Consider the following 15030-nt stretch of genomic DNA (forward strand, 5'->3'; position numbering starts at 1 on the left):
AACAAGAGAGGCCGCGATAGTGAGAGGCCCGCGCACCGCGATGAAGACTGGCCCCCGCTTGCCGCCACTAGAGAAAGCCCTCGCACAGAAACGAAGACCCAGCAGAACCAAAAAAAAAAAAAAAGTTAATTAATTAATTAATTAAAAAATATATAGGTGTAATTACATGTTGTCTCGGAGCTGCTTCAAGATAATATGGAATGGGGTGAAACAGGTGGGGGTATAGATAAAACATGACAGCCATCTGTTGGTAAATATTAAAGCTGGATGAGTTCATGGGTATACAAGGAACACAGTATTTTGTATACTTTTGTATATGTTTAAAATTTGTGATAATTGTTTAAAAACAAGACGACACTGTTGAAGACAGTTTGGCAGTTTCTCAAAGGTTAAAAGTAGAGCTACCGTATGATCCAACAAGTCTGCTACTACCTACACTGCACATCTAAAAGAAGTGAAAGCAGGGATTTGAGCAAATATTTGTACACCAATGATCATGGCAGCATGATTCACAATTGCTACAAGGTGGAAACAACCCAAGTGTCAATCAACCGATGAATAACAAAATATGGTATATACACACAGTGGGATTTATTAAGCCAAAATAGGAATGGCATTTTGTGACATGCTATAACATGGATGAACCTTGAAAACACTAGGTTTAGTGAAATAAGCCAGACATAGAAGGATAAATATTGTCGATTCCACTTACACGAGGTACCTAGGATAGGCAAATTCATAGAGACAGAAAATAGAATAGAGGTTTCTAAGGGTCAGTGGGAGGGATAATAGGGTTGTTACTGTTTGATGGTTACAGAGTTTTTATTGAGGATGATGAAAAAGTTTTTGCTATAGACAGTGGTGATAGTTACACAACACTGTGACTGTATTTAATGTCACTGAACTGCATATTTATAAATGGTTAAAATAAATATGATTTATGTATATTTTACCACAATGAAAAAAAGCGGAACAACTGAGTTGAAATTTCAATTCTTCCTTGTCCGAGAATCAGTTTCATCGTCCGTAAAATTCGTAACTGTAGCTGTCTATCCTCTGAGCTTACTGCAGAGTAAGCACTCAGTAGGAGGTATCAGTACTACTTCCACTTCAACAACAAAGGACTGTTGTGAAGATTAACTAAGTCAATGGATATGAACGAACTTTCTAAATGGCAAACTGCTATTCAAATATTAACAAACATTAGGTGTTACTGTCTCCCAAGGCCATGGAACAGGTCAGAAGAAGGATAATTCTTGTGCACTGGTATGTCCTACATGGGCCAAGAGAATCTATGGGTTTCTGTACTATATCAGAAGGTATTAGGAAAAGAAAGCATACAACTTAGAGAACAATTGTCTTTTACCCTGATGCTTAAACATGCTCAGGCAACTGCTTAAAATAAGTGCTAAAGACATAATGGACATACCTTTCTTTCCTTTTAGGCTACTACTATTCTTACTAAAAGTTTACTTCGTTTTCAAAATATAGAACATGGAAGCTTATAGCACTTCTTAAGCATATCTAGAGCCTACTGCCAAATACTATAGTTCAATTAATATCTTTAATCTCATTTTGAAATAGCAATTACAAATGTGTATTTAAGGAAACAACTAGCTTCCCTTTTTGAACCCATGAAAGAAGGCCAGGACTCACCTTGGCATAAGATGATAACTACTGAACTACTATGAATTATTACAGTATCAGAAAGAAGGTCATTTTCAATTACGGGTTCCATTTACCTCTGGCTTATAACAGCGGCGAGTATATGTTAAGTCAATAATCAGCCCAAGTTCTTCGTTGTGTTCTTGGAGTTTGTTAAAAAAAGATCCAAGGGGAAGGAACATTATTCTGAAGCAAGATTCTTTTCAAAACTCTGTCAGAAAGAATAAAATAAGAAAGAACATGCATTTAAAATCCTTTATTATATTATCCATTTAATCAAACCCTGTGATGCTAACATATGAGATTCAACGTAAAGTTTCTTCCTCTGGAGTTTACAAGCGGTATTACGATCCTTTCTTCCAGAGAGATTAGATGCAAGAAAATAAGCTCACTTCTATATAGTTATTTCTGTTTGTTTATTTCATGTTGATCTCCTAACCTGACTGTAAACTCCCAGAAAGCAGGGACAACATCAATTTTGCCTACCGCTGTATCGCCAGCTCCAAGCAGTTTTTTGCATTCATGGTTCAAGTAACTGACTATTTCTTTATTTCTTGTATAGTCATCCCCAAACATTTACATACTGAGATACATATTACTTTCTTATAAATTACTTTCTTTATTTATACTTAGAGCATTCCATTGTTTTTTTAATTAAGTAGAAAAGTAGGTTGTATTTATCTATGAATTCCATTTCTGGATAGCAAAAGAGGTAGTAAAAAGTATTTGCTATAAAAAGGCAAAATGGAGTACGACGGGGTTGAGAGCCAGGGCTCTATATGGTGAATTCAGATTTCTCGAAGAATACGGTATTAACTTTTGCTTACCTTTTTTAAAGGAACTTTGAAAGCAATGAAATGAGTCCCAGGCATCCGCTGTTCAACTGGGAGATAGTCTTTCCACCTGTTAATATATTTTTTGTTAGGCAAATTTTATGTTAGGCTGTCTCCCTGCATAGGATGAATGCACTTTGAAAATGGAAATCATATCCCTCTATAGTAGGTCCCTCTTCTTTCTGCTTTGCATTTTGCTGCTCCACTTATTCAACCCCACCTAGTAATAGCCTATACTTCCCTTGTTCCTGTTCTCCCATCTTGAAAACAGATAAAAGGCAACAAAGCAATGCAAAGGTCTCAACAAATCAGGGATATCTAAAACCAGAGATGGCCAGAACTTCTGTATCCCTGATAGAACATAGCCCGCTGTTGACTACAAAGGTATCATATCATTAATACATGCGTGTAGACTGAAATAGTTTAAACTCAATTCTTCCACTTCATAATTTACTTTTAGTCCTTATACAAAACCTGATAATAAAATTCCTTAATGCTAGGAATCACAGTGAAAAATAAGATCTGAACTGACTTCTGTAAGATGAGTTAGAACTAAGGTTAATTCAGTGTATCTGAAGCATAGAATGTAAGGGCAATAGTGGCACAAGATGGGGCTAGAGAAGCAGAGAGGATTGTAGACCATGCAGAGTGTTAAAGGCCAACAGTTTGTTTTCTATTCTCAAAACAATGCTTTTGAGCGATGTCTATGAGCAATGTTCCAACTTGCTTTTAAGGTTTCTTGTGTGAAGAATGGATTGGAAGGAAAGAAGAAATATGGACACTTCTTAGGACCTAATTGCAACACACAGGCAATTTCAGTATTAGGATGTTGAGGAAGAGTTGACAGATTCGGAAGAAATTCAGGAGATAAAATGAAGTGGGGTTAATGGGGTATGAGATGGAGGAAAGGAAGGTCTTAGGAAATTAAAGGTTTACTGCCCACATGAGAAAAGTCTCACAATTAATCATTTGAACGTACAGAGGTAGATCTCTCAAATGACACTGGTTAGGAAGCAACAGTACATCCTTTATAATTCCTAGAGACAACACAAATCAACTGTTTCGATGGAAAATTTGGCAGTACTCGTGCGTTTTTTCACTCAAGCTTAGTTCCAGGTCCTCTTACTCACATTTTCTGTGCCAAAACAACACAGCTTGAGGAACTGAAGGGGATTCCATTTTGGTAATTAAGAAGTGTCCCCAACACTGACAGTCCCATCTTAAAAAGCACTCCCTCTGCATTTTACCTGAGGAGCAATGCCCAGAGCCTCTCTTTTAAAACGATGGGGGGAAATCAGAACATCACACACTGTCCCTTTCAGCTACTGTGAGTTGAGCCGCAAGACGACAGATACCCCCTAGCACAGCGCGGACGGGGCAGCCCGCTGGGGCAACAGTCACAGGAGACAGCACAGGAGACGAAGCCCAGGCCCAGGGGCTCTGAGCTCCACCGGCAACGCACAGGGCCCAAGGCGTATTACCTTTCCGGGATGTGCTTTCCGCCCTTCCTCCTGGCCAACGAACGTCCGGAAAAGCTGCGACGCTGACCCCCAGCGCCCACGGGCATGATGCCACTGGCTCACGTGACCCCCAAGATGCCGCCCACCCAACGCCAAGAGTGCCAAAGTCGCCAACCCGGCGCCCCCGGTGCCAGCACAAGGCCCCGAAACACAAGCGCCTAGGCACAAGCCCACGCAGCTCGCAGACCTCCTTCCACTGCGTGGACCTCCTTCTACTGCGCATTCGCCACCGCCGTCCAGATGACGTCCTCACGCCAAGACGCTTCATTAGTAAAGAGGAGTCTGATGCCTGCAATTCCCTCCTTAGCCAGAAGATGGTAGCAGAGGTCCATTAGTTCGTGTGTGTACCCTTCAGAATTCCAATCATATGGGACATGGAAAGTTGTCCCACTCTCCCAGTATCTTGTGTGGTTCTTTCAGATATTTCCCAAGTGCTGACATTCACAGTTGTTGTACCTTGTATGTAAATATTTCTACGTAATGGAGATCATGTATTTTACACAAGAGCAGCATACTATACATAGCCTGCAATCTGTCTTGGATAGTGATTTTCCCAGTTTTTGCGTACATCCATTCCATTCTCTTTAATAGCTGTGTCACGTTACATAATTTACATGGCCGGTCCAATATTGACGGACTTGTAGTTGTTTTCAATTTGGGGGTTTTTGTTTGTTTTTTGTTTTGGTCCTCTGTTACAGATAGGCTGCAATGTGAACCTCTTTATACATGTGTATAGGTATATATAAATTTCTAGACATAGAATTTCTGGAATGAAAGAGATGCAAACTTAAAATATTGAAAGATTTTCAATCACTCTAATCTGCCTAATCAACCTTCAAATATACTCTATCAACTTATACTCCACTGACAGTGAAACATTTATTGGGTTTCTATTATGTGCCTGGTACCATGCTGGAGGTTGACAGTATGGATTTACGTTTTAGAAAATACCAAAATATGCCTGAGAGAGATAAGAGTGGAGCTCAAGTATAACATTTCCTCACAGTATCAGGCATAGGGATCTGTACCTGTTAGAAACTCTACGAATCCTGCCACAAGTGGAAGAGCAAAGAACAGCACGTCCTACAGTAGGTCTGAAGGTACAATAGCATACTAAATTCCATTGTTATTTATAATACAAATTGAAGGAGAAAAACCATATGATCATCTCAGTAGATGCAGAGAAAGCTTTTGTCAAAATTCAACACCCATTTATGATAAAAACCCTGCAGAAAGTAGGCATAGAGTGAAATTTCCTCAACATAATAAAGGCCATATATGACAAACCCATAGCCAACATCATCTTCAATGGTAAAAAACTGAAAGTATTTCCACTAAGATCAGGAACAAGACAAGGTTGCCCACTCTCACCACTCTTATTCAACATAGTTTTGGAAGTTTTAGCCACAGCAATCAGAGAAGAAAAGGAAATAAAAGGAATACAAATTGGAAAAGAAGAAGTAAAGCTGTCACTGTTTGCAGATGACATGATACTATACATAGAGAATACTAAAGATGCTACCAGAAAACTACTAGAGCTAATCAATGAATCTGGTAAAGTAGCAGGCCACAAAATTCATGCACAGAAATCTCTGGCATTCCTATACACTAATGATGAAAAATCTGAAAGTGAAATCAAGAAAACACTCCCATTTACCATTGCAACAAAAAGAATAAAATATCTTGGAATAAACCTACCTAAGGAGACAAAAGACCTGTATGCAGAAAATTAAAAGACACTGATGAAAGAAATTAAAGATGTTACAAGTAGATGGAGAGATATACCATGTTCTTGGATTGGAAGAATCAACCTTGTGAAAATGACTCTACTACCCAAAGCAATCTACAGATTCAATGCAATCCCTATCAAACTACCACTGGCATTTTTCACAGAACTAGAACAAAAAATTTCACAATTTGTATGGAAACACAAAAGACCCTGAATAGCCAAAGCAATCCTGAGAACGAAAAACGGAGCTGGAGGAATCAGGCTCCCTGAGTTCAGACTGTACTACAAAGCTACAGTAATCAAGACAGTATGGTACTGGCACAAAAACAGAAATATAGATCAATGGAACAGGATAGAATGCCCAGAGATAAACTCATGCACATATGGTCACCTTATCTTTGATAAAGGAGGCAGGAAAGTACAGTGGAGAAAGGACAGGCTCTTCAATAAGTGGTGCTGGGAAAACTGGACAGGTACATGTAAAAGTATGAGATTAGATCACTCTCTAACACCATACACAAAATAAGCTCAAAATGGATTAAAGACCTAAATGTAAGGCCAGAAACTATAAAACTCTTAGAGGAAAACATAGGCAGAACACTCTATGACATAAATCACAGCAAGATCCTTTTTGACCCACCTCCTAGAGAAATGGAAATAAAAACAAAAATAAACTAATGGGACCTAATGAAACTTCAAAGCTTTTGCACAGCAAAGGAAACCATAAACAAGACCAAATGACAACCCTCAGAATGGGAGAAAATATTTGCATATGAAGCAACTGACAAAGGATTAATTTCCAAAATTTACAGGCAGCTCATGCAGCTCAATAACAAAAAAATAAACAACCCAATCCAAAAATGGGCAGAAGACCTAAATAGACATTTCTCCAAAGAAGATATACAGACTGCCAACAAACACATGAAAGAATGCTCAACATCATTAATCATTAGAGAAATGCAAATCAAAACTACAATGAGATATCATCTCACACCAGTCAGAATGGCCATCATCAAAAAATCTAGAAACAATAAATGCTGGAGAGGGTGTGGAGAAAAGGGAACACTCTTGCACTGCTGGTGGGAATGTGAATTGGTTCAGCCACTATGGAGAACAGTATGGAGGTTCCTTAAAAAACTACAAATAGAACTACCATATGACCCAGCAATCCCACTACTAGGTATATACCCTGAGGAAACCAGAATTCAGAAAGAGTCATGTACCAAAATGTTCATTGCAGCTCTATTTACAATAGCCCGGAGATGGAAACAACCTAAGTGCCCGTCGTCGGATGAATGGATAAAGAAGATGTGGCACATATATACAATGGAATATTACTCAGCCATAAAAAGAAACGAAATTGAGCTATTTGTAATGAGGTGGATAGATCTAGAGTCTGTCATACAGAGTGAAGTAAGTCAGAAAGAGAAAGACAAATACTGTATGCTAACACATATATATGGAATTTAAGGAAAAAACTGTCATGATGAACCTAGGGGTAAGACAGGAATAAAGACACAGACCTACTAGAGAACGAACTTGAGGATATGGGGAGGGGGAAGGGTGAGCTGTGACAAAGTGAGACAGAGGCATGGACATATATACATTACCAAACATAAGGTAGATATCTAGTGGGAAGCAGCCGTATAGCACAGGGATATCAGCTCGGTGCTTTGTGACCGCCTGGAGGGGTGGGATGGGAGGGAGACGCAAGAGGGAAGAGATATGGGAACATATGTATATGTATAACTGATTCACTTTGTTATAAAGCAGAAACTAACACACTTTTGTAAAGCAATTATACCCCAATAAAGATGTTTAAAAAAATTAATTACATGGGATTGAGTGAACTGATGAGGATGACTACAATTTTTGTGACTTTCTGTTTGAATTGAAAAAAAAAAATCCCACAAAGACTCAGAGGTAAAAAATATACAAATCAGTTTTCACTGCCAAGTAATGGAGCTGTTACAGTGGAAGATTCCTGGACTGAATGTCAATATTATGACATAGTGTGAGTGTGTTTCGTGTTTGGTAATTGCAGTCATTGTTGCTTCTGCTGTGGTCATCCATTTCCAATGCCTGGTGTCAGTTTATTTATCTCTTGTAAAAATATCTAAGGTGTGTGTGTGTGAAAAAAAAAACACACCTGGGGAAGTGTAAAACACACCGTAGAGACGGGCTCCATTTGAAATAGGTTAACTACATGAAAATAGAGGATACAATGGAGAAAACTTTAAATAAATTAAAATTAAAATTAAATAAATAGCATTAGATGATGAAAACTCTAATCCAGAAAGATACATGTATCACAATGTTCACAGCAGCACTATTTACAATAGCCAGGACATGGAAGCAACCTAAGTGTCCATCGACAGATGAATGGATAAAGAAGATGTGGCACATATATACAATGGAGTATTACTCAGCCATGAGAAAAAGAATGAAATAATGCCATCTGCAGCAACATGGATGGACCTGGAGATTATCATACTAAGTGAAGTAAGCCAGAGAATGACAAATATCATATGATATCACTTATATGTAAAATCTAAGAAAATGATACAAATGAACTTATTTACAAAAGAGAAGTAGACTCACAGACATAGAAAACAAACTTATGGCTACCAAGGGGGAAAGAGGGGAGGGAGGGATAAATTAGGAATTTGGGATTAACAGATACACATGACTAAATATAAAATAGATAAAACACAAGGACCTATTGTATAGCACAGGGAACGATATTCAATATGTTGTACCAACCTATAATGGAAAAGAATCTGATAAAGAACATGAATCACTTTGCTGTACACCTGAAACATAAATAAACTATATTTCAATTTTGAAATGTAAATGAATGGGGATATATTTATATGTATAGCTGATTCACTTTGTTTTAAAGCAGAAACAAACACACCATTGTAAAGCAATTATACTCCAATAAAGATGATAAAAAAAATCTGAATTGGACTACCAGAGCTCTAAAATTTCCAAAACTGAATGGAATGCCTATTTCAATTGATATTTGAGGCTTCCAAACATTACAAGGAGCCTAAAATTTCCTCTCTGCAAAATAAGATTCTAAGATTAACTGAGGCAAACAAAGAAAGATTAAAATGGCTTCCAAAGCCTCATGATCCTCTTCCTTGGCTTCCTTGTCTCAGGTTCCACCCTTGGTGTCATCTTGTCTGTCTCCCTCAGCTCCTCATACTCAGGTCCACCTCCAGTGCCATCTTTCTCCTTTCCTTCTATGCTGCCTACACTTCCTCTATACCCTCAGTTCCCCCATTCTAATTCTCTTGCCAAATGTCTGCTTTTCTCTGAACTTATAAGAATCTGTCCCTTTAAAATTAAGCCTCTGAGGATCCAGAAGCTAAGACCTTATTTTCTTATATTTCCTGAACTAAAGTTGAGCTGTGAGCCATAGTCAAAGATTTTTCCAAAGTAACATTTAGATTTATTTCTAATACAGAAGTTTCCTGCTAAAAAAATAAAATGTATGAAATTAATTTTCAGTCTTCAAACGTAAAATGATATATTAAAATCAGAAAAAAATGTTTAAACCTTTCCCTTTTTTGGAATTACAATTTATAGTTTTGTATTTATTGAATGAATTCATAGGCTCCTTTAGATTGTGAAATGTATGGAAATATATGTGCATTACTAAAGAAAGGACTAAATTTACTCTTTCTCCACATCATGCTCTTCTTTTAATTCAATACAGAGCTAGAATAAGATAGAGCCAATTTCCTTGTTTATATGTGTGACAAGTGCTAAAAGTAGCACAAGATTAACAACTTGTTGAAGTATAGATCTTAAAAGACTTTTTTCTGTCTCTAAATCAAAATTAATTTCATCCTTTATTTGAAATGAAGCCTTCTTTAGAATTCAGTAATAACCAAGTATCTTTTATTTCTCTGTATTTAAGATGAAAAGAGAGCAACTTTTTAAAAACAAATTTTATTTGTAGGAAAGTTTACAAAGATTATATATTTGATTAGGAATATGAAATTATTTTAATTGGAACTTAGTGACTTCAGTTAATCACTCCAGTGTGTGATTTGGTAAAAATAAAAAAAAATTCTTTTCAAAATAAATAGTTATTCTTGAAATAAAAGTATAAAATAAATAACAGAGGTAAAATTTATTTATTTCTATTTTTTCTAATAGCATTTATTTTTTTATTTCAAGTGAACACAAAGCTTCACTGTTTTACCTAACTTCAGAATCATGTACTTCATATATATCTAACTCCAAACAATATAAACATCTGAGACACCAAAAGCAAAAAAAAACAAGAAACAAAAAACAAAAAACAGTAACCAAATATCCTCACAGATTTTCTGCAGAATTCAATATAGTCATTTAGACTTATGAGCCTGGTTTACCTGACTCATATCAGTTAGTTCATATGCATGTTAGTGAAGGCCAGGCCCAATATTGGATGAATTACAACTGGGAGACCAGCCTGATAATATATGATCAGGCTTAAGCAATTGCTAGGTGACATTGTTGAGCAATTCTTAGGGCTTTTCCAAAGCCTGTTGATTTGAACAAAATTCAGTCTTGCACACAAAAATCTGCTGAATCTGTTCATGACTATTATAATCAATTTCAGATTATTTTAAAATTAAATTTTGATCTTCAGATGTTGATTCCACCTGAGTAACTTTTAACTCTGTTAATGGACAGGGCCTTTCCCTTCTAGTAAAAAGGGCCAGGATGAAATGGGAAACTAGGTACACTCCAGATTTAATCTGGCAAACCAGCTCTCTCACACTCTATGTAAGTTATCTAAAATGAAGACCACTAAAATTCTTAATCTTCAATTCCAGCAAATTGATGTCCCTAAACAAAACCAAACCCTTCCTAATTTCTGCTTTTATTGCAAAGATCCAAGACATTGGAAAAGAGAGTGTTAAAAATTTAAGTCCTTCAGGTTCTTTCAGCTCTCTAATCAGCCTTTCCAGTGTCTCCCAATTTTAATTACTGGGCTCTGAGGAACTACAGGGGCTCTTCCCAATTTCCACTCTTAATCAGCTTGGAGAAACATTTCTCCAGATTGGAAATAAATCCCTTCCAATCTTAACTGATTTTGGAGCTGCACTGTTCTTTCTCAACCCCACCACTATAAAGTGGTTCCTGACTTGGAATATAAAACAGTTTAAATAGTGGGGATCTCAAATTAACCTCAAGTGGTTTCTGTCTCTGAACCCATTCCCTTTTGTTTAGACCCTTTGAGAGAGATCACCATTTTCTCCTTAGTTCCTCTACCCTTATCCATTTATTACACTGAGATGTCTTAGAGAGATATCATGCCAGAGTTTCTTTCTCTCAAAAGGGAGAACTAATTCTTAAAATGGACAGTAGTCATCAAATAAACCAACCAAGTGAATTAACCTTTGACAACTTTTATTTGCTCCATTTCTGATGGTACTAGAGCGGATTCTGGAAATATTGATCAGTTGTCCCTATTGAATCAGCTACCACTTTCCTTATGGGCAAAATCTCCAAATGATGTTGGCAAAACTCCTAGCACATCTCCAATCAAGATTCACATAGATACCTTGAGGGTCTGAAACCTCTTCCCAGAATTAATCAATATTCTATAAGTAAAGAAGCCCTTCAAGGCATTCAGCCCATAATAGAATAAGATTCAAAGCCTCATTATCCCTTGTACTAGTCTCTGTAATACTCCCATTTTACTGGTGAGAAAATCTAGGGACTGAAGGTAGAGGTTTGCCTAGGACCTCTGAGCAATAAGCACCATTGTTATCCCTCAGCACCCTGTTGTTTCTAACTCTCAATCATTACTAACATCTTTTCCCACCAGAAGTAAATTCTTTACTGTAATTGATTTATGCAGTGCATTCTTTAGTATTCCAGTTGATGAAGCTAGACAATCAATATTTTTGCCTTCACTTGGAAAAAAAAAGACAATTCACCTGTACAGTAATGTCTCAGGGTTACTGAGTCCTTCCTATTTCTCACAAATCCTGTAGCTGATCTGGATGATATAAAGTTCTAGGGGTTCTACTTTGTTGTAATATGTAGATGATTTGCTTCTTGCTCTTCTTCTCAAGCTTTCTCACAGGAAGGCAGCATCCATTTACTAAACCTTTTATCCTTACAAGGACATAAGGTTGCCAAAGAAAAATTGCAGTTTGCCCAAACCCAGGTTTAATATTTAGGGTATTTGATATTATAACAAGGGCAACGCCTAGATCGAGATAGATTTTTATGGTGCCCTAACTTTCCCAAACTGTGAGGCCAACTGTGAGGTTTTTTTCAATCTAGTTGGTTGTGGCCAAAATTGGATTCCAAATTTCTCTCTGATAGCTAGACTTCTGTATGCTTTAATCAACATTGACAACATGGACCTAACTTTATGGGAGGAAGCAGACAGTATAAGCCTTCAGGGTTTTAAAGGGGAGTCTGATTAACCCAGCTTCCCTTGACATCCCAATTATCAGATCCTCTTTTTCTTTTGTATATGTAAAAAGGAAGGGAATGCCTTTGGGATACTCACCCCAAAACACAGGGACTACCGTCAGGTATAATAATACGGTATTATAGCCAGCAATTGGATCCTATCACAGAGGGATACCCTCTTTGCCTTAGATCCATTATAACCACTGTCCTTTTGGTTAAGGCCAGTGAGAAACTCATGCAGGATTATCTTAACCATTTTTATTCCTCATACAGTAGAAGTGCTCCTGAATTCTTATCACATTTAACATATCTCAGTCAGCCACTTCACTTCCTGTCAAGTTCTTTTATTAACTGCTCCTCACATAACTCATGTTGAAATAACCTTAACCAGGCTACACTTCTCCCCTCCATCTGCTTCTCTCTTACAACTGCTTAACACAAATCATCTCCTGACTCCTCATGTTGATCTGCAGGAAATTCCTTTGGATAATGCTGATCTCTCATGGTTCCCTGATGGTTCTTATTTAAAAAGTGATGACTTCCAGATCAGTGAACAAATGGAGATTTGGGCAGAGTTTTGGGCCTGGAGAGGGCATGGACGCTCCATTCCTCTCCCTGATACCTTGCCCTATGCATCTCTTCCACTGGATGTTCATCTGTATCCTTTATCCTAGCCTGTAATAAACTGCTAAACTAAAAAGAAGACAACAATAATAATAACAACAGAAACTTTCTGCATGATAAAAAGCCATCTCTTGGCCAGCAACAGCACAAGTATTCTACCCCTGGGAAGACTGTTTTGCATTTGCAGCAAGAGGGCATTGAGAATGGAAACAGGCAGGTTTCACCTACTGATCCCACCTATGTTCTGACCTCTGCCAACAGTGACAGACTCTGAAGCCAGGACCTTACACTCCTTCCCATGGCCATTTGGAATGTCTTGGAGACCTTCAAGCTGGGAGAGGAGTAAGACGTGGAGATCACCTTCTTCCCCACAAATACATCTACATGTGGAACAACTCCCACAGAACACCTACAGAATTGACCTCAGACTTCCAAAAAGGCAAGAAAATCCCCACATAACTGGTTAAGGCACAAAAAAAAAAAAGAGGGAGAGACAAAGGAATCTGGATGGGACCTGCCCCTCTGGGAGGGAGCTGTGAAGGAGGAAGTTTCCACATACTAGGAAGCCCCCTCACTGGTGGGGACTGGGTGGGGGAGATTCAGAGCCTTAGAGAAGGCAGCAACAAGGGTGTGGAGGGCAGAGCAGAGAGACTCCCACAAGGAGGATCAGTGCCAACCAGCACTCACCAACCTGAGATGCTTGTCTGCTTGCCTGCTAGGGCTGGTAGGGGCTGGGTGCTGAGGCTTGGGTTTTGGAGGTCAGACCCCAGGGAGAGGACTGGGGTTGGCTGCATGAAGACAGCCTGGAGGGTGTTAGTGTGACACACTAGCCAGGAAGGAGTCTGGGAAAAGCGTGGGCCTGTTGGAGTGGCAGGAAACCTTTGTTGTGGGGTGCTCCAGGGGCAGAAACACCTAGAACTAGTGTGAGCAGTGACTGTTATCTCAGACCCCAGAGAGTGTCACTGCTGCCACCAAGAGTCCTATGTTCAAGGCAGGTCACTGTCCACAACTTCCTGGTAGCCTGTGCAGCCTTCCACTCCTGAGGGTCCCACAGTCTGAGGCCAACTTTCCCAGTATAATGCATGGTATGCCTCAGGCTGTTGCAACTTCACACCAGCCTCAGCCACTGCAGGCATTCCCCACACATCCCAATTGTGACTGCCATATCCCTTCCTCCCCCAGCCTGAGTAAGCAAATGAGCCCTAATCAGCCATTGCTTTTGCCCCCTCTTGCCTGGGTCAGGACCAGATGCCTGAGGGGAGCCCACATGCAGAGGTGAGGCCAGAACCAAAGCTGAACCCCAGGGGCTGTGAGACCAAAGAAGAGAGAGGGAAATCTCTCCATGCAGCTGCAGGAGCAGCAGATTAAATACCCACAATCGGCTTGGTAAACCCTGTGTCTGTGGAATACCTGAATAGACTATGAGTGTTCCCACAATTGAGGCTGTGGACTTTGGGGAAAACTGTGGACTTTGGGAGCAAGTACATGAGGGAGTAAGGCCAGATGAGAGTCTGAGCTGGCCCCACAGTGTCCACAGCAGATCCAGAGACTGATCTAGAAGTACTGGAGGACTTCCTGGGTATGCAGAGATTGGCTGTGGCTCAATGTGGGGGCAAGGGCACTGATAGCTAAGGCCACAGGAAAATGTTACTACTTCTTTTTTTTTTGTTTTGTTTTGTTCTGTTGTTCTTTCTTTAATTATTCTTTTAATTTTAATTTTTTATTTACTTCTTTTATTTTTTATGCTTTTATTTTAATATCTTTTAATTTTATTTATTATTTTTTCCTGTTTGTACTGTACTTTTCTGTTATATTGTGTTTTTTCCTTGTGTTTGTTTTTTTCTTTTGTTTTGCTTTGTTTTCATTTTATTTTTAACTTTATTTTATATTTTTCTATTTTTACTTTACTACTTTGTTGTTTTGTGTACTTTCCTTTTGGTTTTCATCTTTCTTTTGTCTTTAAATGTTTTTGATCATTTTTGTGCGTTTGTTTTATGCTTTCATTGCCTTTCTTTAGTCTGCTTTCTGCATTTGATTTGTTTCTGATTTTATGTTTTTGTTAGTTTAGTTTTTAGTGGTTGTTTTCTTTTTGGGTTTTCAAAATTGGTTTGGTTGCTCTCATCTTTGTTTTCTCTTTTTGTGAGTGTGTGTGTGTTAGTTTCTTTGTGTGATTTTGCCTGTTTAGTTTTGCTTTTACCAGTTGTCTTGAGGTTTTGTCTGTTTGTGT

At 38.4% G+C, this 15030-nt stretch overlaps 1 protein-coding gene across 1 annotated transcript in view; it reads right to left on the reverse strand.

Annotated features, from left to right (window-relative positions):
- Positions 1 to 13789: 13789 nt before the first annotated feature.
- Positions 13790 to 15030, reverse strand: part of LOC103082944 (tolloid-like protein 1) — a gene marked incomplete at its 5' end in the record, with an annotated part of 73724 nt that continues 72483 nt past the window's right edge. Inside the window, 1 exon segment of the mRNA XM_082931048.1 lies at positions 13790 to 13929. Within this exon segment, the coding sequence (XP_082787174.1) occupies positions 13790 to 13929 (140 nt within the window).

The sequence above is a fragment of the Lipotes vexillifer genome, unplaced genomic scaffold (genome assembly GCF_000442215.2).
Source record: "Lipotes vexillifer unplaced genomic scaffold, Lipotes_vexillifer_v1.1 scaffold2228, whole genome shotgun sequence".
NCBI classification, from domain to species: domain Eukaryota; kingdom Metazoa; phylum Chordata; class Mammalia; order Artiodactyla; family Lipotidae; genus Lipotes; species Lipotes vexillifer.